The sequence below is a fragment of the Saccostrea cucullata genome, unplaced genomic scaffold (genome assembly GCF_032062105.1).
Source record: "Saccostrea cucullata isolate Sc308-1 unplaced genomic scaffold, CSIRO_AGI_Scuc_v1 ctg160, whole genome shotgun sequence".
Taxonomy (NCBI): Eukaryota; Metazoa; Mollusca; class Bivalvia; order Ostreida; family Ostreidae; genus Saccostrea; species Saccostrea cuccullata.
The window spans coordinates 1,114,933-1,124,244 of NW_026938254.1; the positions used below are offsets into that span (position 1 = coordinate 1,114,933).

At 33.1% G+C, this 9,312-nt stretch overlaps 1 protein-coding gene across 1 annotated transcript; it reads right to left on the minus strand.

Annotated features, from left to right (window-relative positions):
* Positions 1-202: 202 nt before the first annotated feature.
* Positions 203-6,207, minus strand: LOC134249841 (F-box only protein 22-like). Its single transcript, XM_062732212.1, has 5 exons — positions 6,061-6,207; positions 5,684-5,822; positions 4,239-4,437; positions 1,629-1,968; positions 203-639 (listed from the first exon to the last, which is right to left on the minus strand). Exons 1-5 carry the CDS (start codon positions 6,186-6,188, stop codon positions 228-230), a joined length of 1,218 nt encoding a protein of 405 aa, XP_062588196.1. The 5' UTR covers positions 6,189-6,207; the 3' UTR covers positions 203-227.
* Between the last annotated feature and the right edge of the window lie 3,105 nt (positions 6,208-9,312).

Genomic DNA, 9,312 nt, shown 5'->3' on the forward strand with positions numbered 1-9,312 from the left:
CATACTTTTATTTTTACATTTATTTCCTTCACAAGAAAAATTTCAAACAAGATTTTTTTTTTTGGAAAAGGATGATTTAGAATTAATATTATAATACATATTCATACATATAAGAATCATTGGATAGCCTTATCTTAATAAAAGGTCATTGTTTATAACCACTTCTTAATGATTGAAAGAAATTATCACATTAACACATACATGTTTATTATAAAAACTTTATTAGATTAACAAGAGGTGATAGAAACTAAGACAAATATTGAGGTGTATGCATGAGACAGCTTAGGATTAGACTTAGTCTTCTTTGACTTACAACTGTTTTTCGTGGAATCATATGGATGAAGATAATTCATTCCAATTTCACCATTCCCAAAGAAACCAAACAATGGCGTGTGTGGAAATATCTTCCTAAATATGGAAGATTCCACATTTTCTTTGCCATTGTGATAAGTTTTTCCTCTGCCTAGACATGCAAACATAAAAGCAAAGCTTTTCTCTGTTGGCAGATTGCAGGCCTTCAGTTTCAGAAGTTCATTTTCTATTTTCTTTTCGCTGTTTGTGTCTTCCTTAACCACAACAGAGGCCACGTGTACATTAGGTCCACATAAAGCAATACAGCGAACCTGTGAATCCGAGGACCTGCAACATAAAGGTGTGTAAAGAAATGTAACTCTTACAAGTTCACGTAACGTTTAACTATGATTTTGCATTAATAGTAGTCTTAACTTTGTCAATGATATACACTTTCTTCAAAATATCAACCATTCTTCTTCTTTTTTTTATGTTTTTAATTTTTAAAAAATATCAGAAAAGATCATGTTTTGTGTTTTATTTGGAGGGATCAACTTTATAATAAAGAAAGGGCATTTTTAAATCAGTTTTTTAATAGACTATTAGATCAACTTGAAACATAATATTGCACATTTTTAAACATGGGTGCAACTTGCAAGATGTAATACTTTGGTCCTGGGCCATCTTCCCAAGTCAAGAGTTTCTGATCCGCTCCCCTCCACATAAACCCTTGACCGACTAGGCTAAGTTTGACTGGGTTAACTGTCACGCCATCTAGTGAGATTACACATTTTAAACTCTACTGACCTCTGCTATTAGCCAATCAGAGTAAACAAATTCAATAGAGAATTCGAGATAATATTGGTAGTCGGTAATAAATTCAATATAACTCAACTAAAAAGCTGAGACAAACCTGTAACTGTGCTATTAAATGATAAAGACGTTATCCTTGGGACTAAATCTGGCATGTTTTTCTGTTTACAAATTAGTTTCAGTTTAAATAAAACAATGATTTTGATTGGTTCATGCAAACTTGCATGGGGCCAATCAGAGGAAGCATTTCTAACCAGTCAAACTTAGCCTATTCGGTCAAGGGTTTATGTGGAGCGGAGTGGATAAGAAACTCTTGACTTGGGAAGATGGTCCTGGGCAAGCTTTTCATTAATTAAAAAAAGTCTGACACTTTCAGATATTAATGCTTTCAAGTTTCTAAATAACATTTCTTCAAGGTTATGAACATAAAATTTTTAAACCACTATGGCATTTATCAATAAATAGGACTTTAATTTCATATATCAAAGAAAAAAATTTAATATTAAAGTAGAACATGTACTTACTCGTCGAAGCCACATTCTGAGAGGGGTGTCACGATATGGTCCACATATCCCCCGACTACAGGACAGCCATTATAATAGTCCAGCAGTCCCAACTGAATCTCCTGAGGACAGAAGTGAAGGTCAGAGAAAAACAGGATGGCCTTCACCTCCTGGTCAAACGGCACAGTGGTCACTTCTTCCACATTAAATCGGTCAGGAATTTCTGGGCTCATGGGGGAAATATGTTTATTGAGGTCTATGAAGAAGTCATAAATTTCAACACCTGGCATTCTTGGAATAGCTAAATAAGTTATTGCCATCACCGAATGTTCAATTTCTACTGTTTTATTTTCACTACTACCTGAAAACAGAAAAAAAATACATTACATAATATTAAAAACAATTTAATATTGTACTGATTCATGATATATAATGGGGATAGGTATCGCCAAAAAATTTGTTTCATAATATATATATCACAATTTTTTCCCAAAATATAACAATAATATCATGACGTTTTTACAAGCAATTTTTACAATGATTGTAAATGAATATTCATTTTTTTCTTTAAAATATGCTAGAAAAACAAAATTTCACTATTTTGAAATTTTTACGTACATAAAATTAATCATGTTTGGATAGTAAGATGCCATTCTTTTCACATTTTACGACATTTCTTAGACTTTCTGTAATTGAAAATTGAAATATTTAACAAATAATGAATAATTTCTGGACTTAATAATTTGTAACTAAACACCGGTATTTTGGTCTCCACATCATAATATGTATCAAGCAACAAAAAATCGCGCTATACCGGCATACCGATAAAATCTCACATTCCTAATATATAAACTCCCTAAAATGAATATGAACAGAAATGAATCTTGTTTTCAGCATGTACTTGAAAATTCAAAAATAAATATGATAAAAACTTGGAAATAATTCTGAAGATTTCATTTAAGAAATAAGGTATCATTTTTGAGTTTTATTGGGATGTAAAACGGGTTGGTCGCCTGATCAAATCCCATAAAGCCTGAAGGGCTTTATGGAAGATTTGATCATGTGCCAACCCGTTTTACATCCCAATAAAACTCAAAAAATGATACCTTATTACTTATATTTACGTTTGTGACTTATTCAATTTTAAATTTGTCTGATTGTGACTTTTAACATGTGAAATGCATTATTTTTCAAACCCAACGGCATGTATGTAATCCACTGAACGCGCGTCGACCCTTTATGACGTCATTGAGAAATTACGTCGAACATGTATCCATACGCACATCTATGACCTCTTGACCCTGTACCTGTATTTATACAGTTATAAATACGCTTGCTTTCAGTAGTGTTATATAAAGGAAAACATTTGCAAATGTAAATATATTGAAATATAAGCCAAACTAGAACTGTCCAAACGGGACAAAATACCCCCCGCTGGTTTTTTTCAGAAGTAAGTTTTTCCATAATAAAGATATGTATAACACATGAATTATGAAATTTTTCTTCCAGTGACCTTGAAATTCCCCAAATGACCTTGGGTCAAGATCATGACACACCCTTGGGTCATGGGCAATCTTTGTGTGAAATGAGAACCTACCAAGTTTATCAATAAGAAAGATATGGACCGGACATGAATTATGAACTTTTTCTTCCAGTGACCTTGAACTTCCCCAAATGACCTTGGGTCAAGGTCATGACACACCCTTGGGTCATGGGCAATTCTTTGTAGAATGAGAACCTACCAAGTTTATCCATAAAAAAAGATGTAGACAAGACACGAATTGTAAACTTTTTCTTCCAGTGACCATGAACTTCCCCAAATGAACTTGGGTCAACATCATGACACACCCTTGGGTCAAGGGCAATAGTTGTGTGAATTGAGAACCTACCAAATTTATCCATAAGAAAGATATGGACCGGACACAAATTATGAAAATTTTCTTCCAGTGACCTTGAACTTCCCTAAATGACCTTGGGTCATGGTCAGGACACACCCTTAGGTCATGGGCAATCTTTGCATGAAATGAAAACCTACCAAGTTTATCCATAAGAAAGATATGGACCGGACACAAATTATGAACTTTTTCTTCCAGTGACCTTGAACTTCTTCGAGTGACCTCGGGTCAAGGTCATGACACACTCTTGGGTCATGGGCAATCTTTGTATGAAATTAGAACCTACCAAGTTTATCCATAAAAAAGATATTGACCAGACACGAACTATGAAATTTTTCTTCCAGTGACCTTGAACTTCCCTAAATGACCTTGGGTCAAGGTCATGACACACCCTTGGGTCATGGGCAATCTTTGTGTGAAATGAGAACCTACCAAGTTTATCCATAAGAAAGATATGGACCGGACACGAATAATGAACTTTTTCTTCCAGTGACCTTGAACTTCCCCAAATGACCTTGGGTCAAAGTCATGACACACCCTTAGGTCATGGGCAATCTTTGTGTGGAGTAGCAGATTCTAATGTCCCTCCGTAAGAAAGATATGGACCGGACACGTTTGCACAGAGAGACGGACAGACAGACAGACGGACAGCTAGACAGACGGACAAGGTGATTCCTTCGTTTGCGGGGGGTATAAAAAAATATAACATTTATAATCATATTGTAAACTTGTATACCAATAATTCCATCTGCTGCCACTGAGAAGGACTTGCAGGAACTGGGCAGTAAGGATGTAATAAAGCTTTCTACATCATATGATTGACTCTTGCATTGCCTGGGTCTTCTACTCTGACTTTTGGAAGGTACATAAAGAGACTCTTCAAACAGTAATGTAGTACAGAAAATAAAAACATTTGCAGGCTCCAAAGTCATATTCTGCAATACAAAATATGATTTTTAATTTTCCAGCGTTACTTTTAACCACTTCACTTGCAAAGTTCATTCAGAAATAAAAGTTTTTAAAGACTAGAGCCCCACCTTTAGTTTATAAATATATTGCAATATATGTACCTCAACAACATACAACTCTTCATTTATAAATAATGGGGTTTATTCATAAGAAAATAACGGCACGTCTATTTACCCATATGGACCCAAATGGAACCCAAATGGAAACACAAATGGACCCAAATGGAAATCAAATGGAATATTAAATATGTATTATCGTATTTCATTACTTAAAAATGATAAAAAAGAACTTACAGTTACAAATGGAGTTTTAAATTAATCATTAATTCCTAACACTGTATTTTGAGATATGAAAACGAATTAATTTTTAAAATTATTCTATATATCGGCAAAATTGTTGGGTGTGGGCATGCCCCCCTCCCCCCCCCATTACTCCGTTCTTACCGCCATGTAAACTATATGCTCCAGTTTTGTATTCAATTATGTGCAAAAGTTATAACAAATAAAAAAATATATATTTTTTAAAATAAAATTTAAGAAAATACTAATATTAAAATATTCTCTTTTTGTTAAGTTCAGTATTTTCAATATTTTGAATAAGTAAGGCCAAAAAAAATAATAGTCTTGTTTCCTGCTACCAGCCTAAAAAAAATAGGGTAGGTAGGTCTGGAAATTATTTTATTATTTTATTTTATTTTATTTTTTTCCAATGGTGTTTGTTGGATATGAACTATTACAAAACCAAATTAAACATGTCATAGGTCAATATTATTGTTTAAAATAAATAGTGTTTCATGCAAGTCCATAATTAAAACATGTATATTTCATGAAATACCACTTGAATGTATATTTTTTTCACTTTTGGATCATGAAATTTTCGATTTTCCCTCAAAAACTAAATAAAAACTTTAGGGTCAGGTGCAAAAAAATAGGGTAGGTCGGGTAGCAGGAAACAAGACTATTTTTATTTTTGGCCTAACAACTTGAAAATACATATACAATATTCCTATTCCATTTGGGTCCATTTGATTTCCATTTGGGTCCATTTGAGTTTCCATTTGGGTTCCATTTGGGTCCATTTGGGTTCCATTTGGGTCCATTTGGGTAAATCGACGCACCCCAAATTAAAGGGCATTTCAGTGATTTTTCTTGGGGGCATTTCGATGATTCGTAGTACCGAATAATTGGCCAGTGCAAAGATAATCAAGTGTACCTGAAATGACATTGTGAGATCTTCTACAATGTTGTGATCCTTTGGATTTTCCTCATCCTCACCCTGCACGCAGAGCCAGTATAGACTTGTTCTTGTCTGCTTTATCTTTCTCACAATTTCATTCCACGTCCGACACACTCTACAACGCAAAAAGAGAGAAATTTCTACCATTTAATATTTAATGCAGATACTTTCTTCCAACAACAACATGACAAATTATGAAAAAAATCATGTCATTAAACATATTTCAAATGATGACATCGGAAATAAATAACAGCTTTAAAATTAAATGTTTATCTTTTTATCGTCATGACTTTGATGACAAACTGACAAAGACCTCTTCCTTACTTGTTCCTGCTGTGTAGTTTCAGACCTACCTTGCACAGGCGTGCAGTGACTTCATCGGAAGAGTTTCCAGTATTTTGTTGATTATGACAGGGATTGTTTGTAACACTCTAGCGGCGGAAACATTTTCAACTGTGCCACAGACATTTGTGTTGGCCATCTTTGTTTACGTCTCATTGATCACGTGACCTTGCAAACTAAGTCGTTCTTGGAAGAGTCTGTTATTATTGTTTAAAAAAGACTAAGGCCATTCCAAGTTTTTTCAATGTTTAGCGTCCGCGTGCGCCTTGATTTTTGACAACCAATATCAGAAAAAAAACAAACAAACAAAATCAGAAGACCCGATATTGATTATTCTGGTCGAAATCTTTGAATTCTATCATGTCCTGTTTTAATCTGTCTACAATTTTTCCTATTTGGTACTATATTTTGAGCATTTAGTACATGGATTTTGTTAAAGTATAGATCTAGAAAGGAGAAAAATTTTTTTTTTGAAATCAAATCCTTTGAAAGACGAATTCCTTTTATCACTATAAAGTTTGTGTTTTCTTTTTTGGTCTGTGTGTTTTTTTTTTTTTTTTTTGCGAATAGGTAGGTAGGTTTTTGAAAGATGGGTGGACGCTAAACATAGAAAAAACTTGGAATGGCCTAACTTGCAAAATATACAAAATATTTGTATACATTTAATTGAATATTTTAGATTATAGGTCAAATATTAAAATACTAAATGGAATTATTTTCGCTAAATGAAAAAAATGAAATAATATTTATCTATATTATTAATTTCTATTTTTCTTAAATTAAAACACAAGTATAAAATTCAGCTCAATCATTCATTAAAATCAATGTTCATTCCATATGATATGGTTTAATTTATATCGAATGTGGTTTGGAAAAAATAACACATTGGAATTAACTTAATAATTAAATATTGATATGCAAGTAAACGTTACTAAGTTAACCTACATTGAACGTAAAATGTTGGACGATTTACCTGCTGAAATATGACTGAAATAACTAATTGCTTGCCAACATAATCATCTTGCATGACCAGTAGACATAATTATCTTGCATGCTGACATATTTTTCTCACATGTTTCATGTTAACATAATTTATCTTGCATGGCAGAAATATGCCATCATAGATGTACTACTAACTCATTAAACAATATATGATTCAACTTTAACAATAACTTTCGACAAAATTAATGTATAATAGGAATCAGATTGATTAAATTTTTAGACTTTAGCACATATGAATTCAAAGAAATTCATAGCTGAGCTTTTTTGATTTTGTTAATTTTGTGATTGACAACTGATTTCAGATGAAAATACCGTAACTATGTAGTACTAGGTCTATCCGGATTTTATTAGGGACTACTTAACTTTGTCTATTTCATCAAAAGAATGTGATTCTTACTATTTTTCTATAGATGATGGTGATCAAGCAAACAGTTCTCATGACTAAAAGTGTAGTACAAGCCCCCAACCGTTAATGGGCCCCCCTTAAAGAATCAAAAAGGCCTTAAATCATACTTGATCCTTTACTCATCAAGGTTTAATCGTATGTCAAAAATCAACGCCATATTTGGAAAAGTTTAGAAAAGTAGTGCAGAAAACTAAGTGGGACAGAATGATAGAGGGACAGACAGACGGACAGCTAGACAGACAGACAAAGATAAACATATTGCTGGTACCCTCTCGTTTCGTCACTAGGGGGACTTAAATGACTGATACCATTTTGTACAGGCCCAGATGTGGTTAATGGTCCGATAATTATACACTCAAGAGTATACATGTACATGTATCTACATGTACCTGTCTATAACAGGTAAAGTGACGGTTCACTGTGAGTAGTATTCAATCAAAATTATACTTTTTTTGCATTGTTCAAAATCTCATCATTACGTATAATGACAATCATTGTCTAAGTTAGGACATGAGCGGATACAGGATAGATTTTAAAAGAATCAATTTTTTAACTGCTTGGCTTTAAAAGTTTTGAAATTTATATAAGGGATTCAATACTACTTATAGTAATCTAAACTGTTAAATATGTAAAAAAAAAAAAAAAAAAAAAAATTAACGTGACGGTCACTACTTTTTTGTTCTATATGTGCTATATAAGCCTAAAAGTAAAATGTTCAATACAATTCACTGAACACATACATTAAAGATATCATTGAGGAGGATAAGGGTGTTAAAGAGTTTTAGTATTTTGATGTATTGATATTTTGATTTGTCTGAACACATACAACACTCTCTCTCTGTTACAAAGAGTTGTGAAAATTAACCCCGAAATATGGGAAAGATTACATTATGCGGGCTCCCAGCATCAGGTGTTTGCACTTACTAGCATTTATAAGGCCCTGGAAACAAAAGAGACTGACTATGAGTTTTTATTTTATTGTTAAGCCGTCGCTCCAAACTGCGAAACGAACATACTTAATGGTTTATCTAATTTATATCTATTGTAGCTGTGTTTTGTCTTTGGTAATCCGGCCTTATGATGAATTACCTTTCATAACGCTGGATGCTGCCAAAGATTCTGACACAGCATTAACACCTATAGAGAAAGGATCCGACACGACAAAGATAGCCTTCAATGGAAGGATCCGACACTTCACAGACAACCTTCAATGAAAGGATCCGACACTTTACAGACAACCTTCAATGAAAGGATTCAGCATGGCTCAGAAAGTCTCGAAGGTTCCAGCACAGCATAAACATCCTTGAAGGATCCGACAAAAGAGCAGCCAGTTGATGAAAGGATTAAGGTAAACTCAGAATTATGATGTCATACTAGTATCACTACGTCGTACATGTTGACATACAGGAAAAGTTTTGATTTTTGAATTCGGCTGATTTTAAGTTTATATTTTTGAATGTATCTATTTAAATTTGAATTTTCGTATTTTATAATAATTTTAACGATGAATTGAGCTTAAAAACATACCTCGTTTACATTTTCTTGATCAACATCTAATTCAACTTTCCCAAGAAACGACAAAAAGAACAAGTTCAAAAGAATTTGAAAGAAACTTAAATACTTCCTAATACATGTAAAATTAAACGGATTAGAATTAGAGATTTTTTAAAATCTTTCAAGAGTCCCTTGCTCATACTGAATTAAATCCGGGTTTTGATAATTTGTAAAAATGTACAAGGTTGATATCTTGGTGACAGTTGTGTGCATGCAGAAATAATATCTGTTACGTACATTAGAAGCAAATTTAATTTTAAGTCAGTTGAGACAGACCATACACTGTAACCAGTTTCAAAAA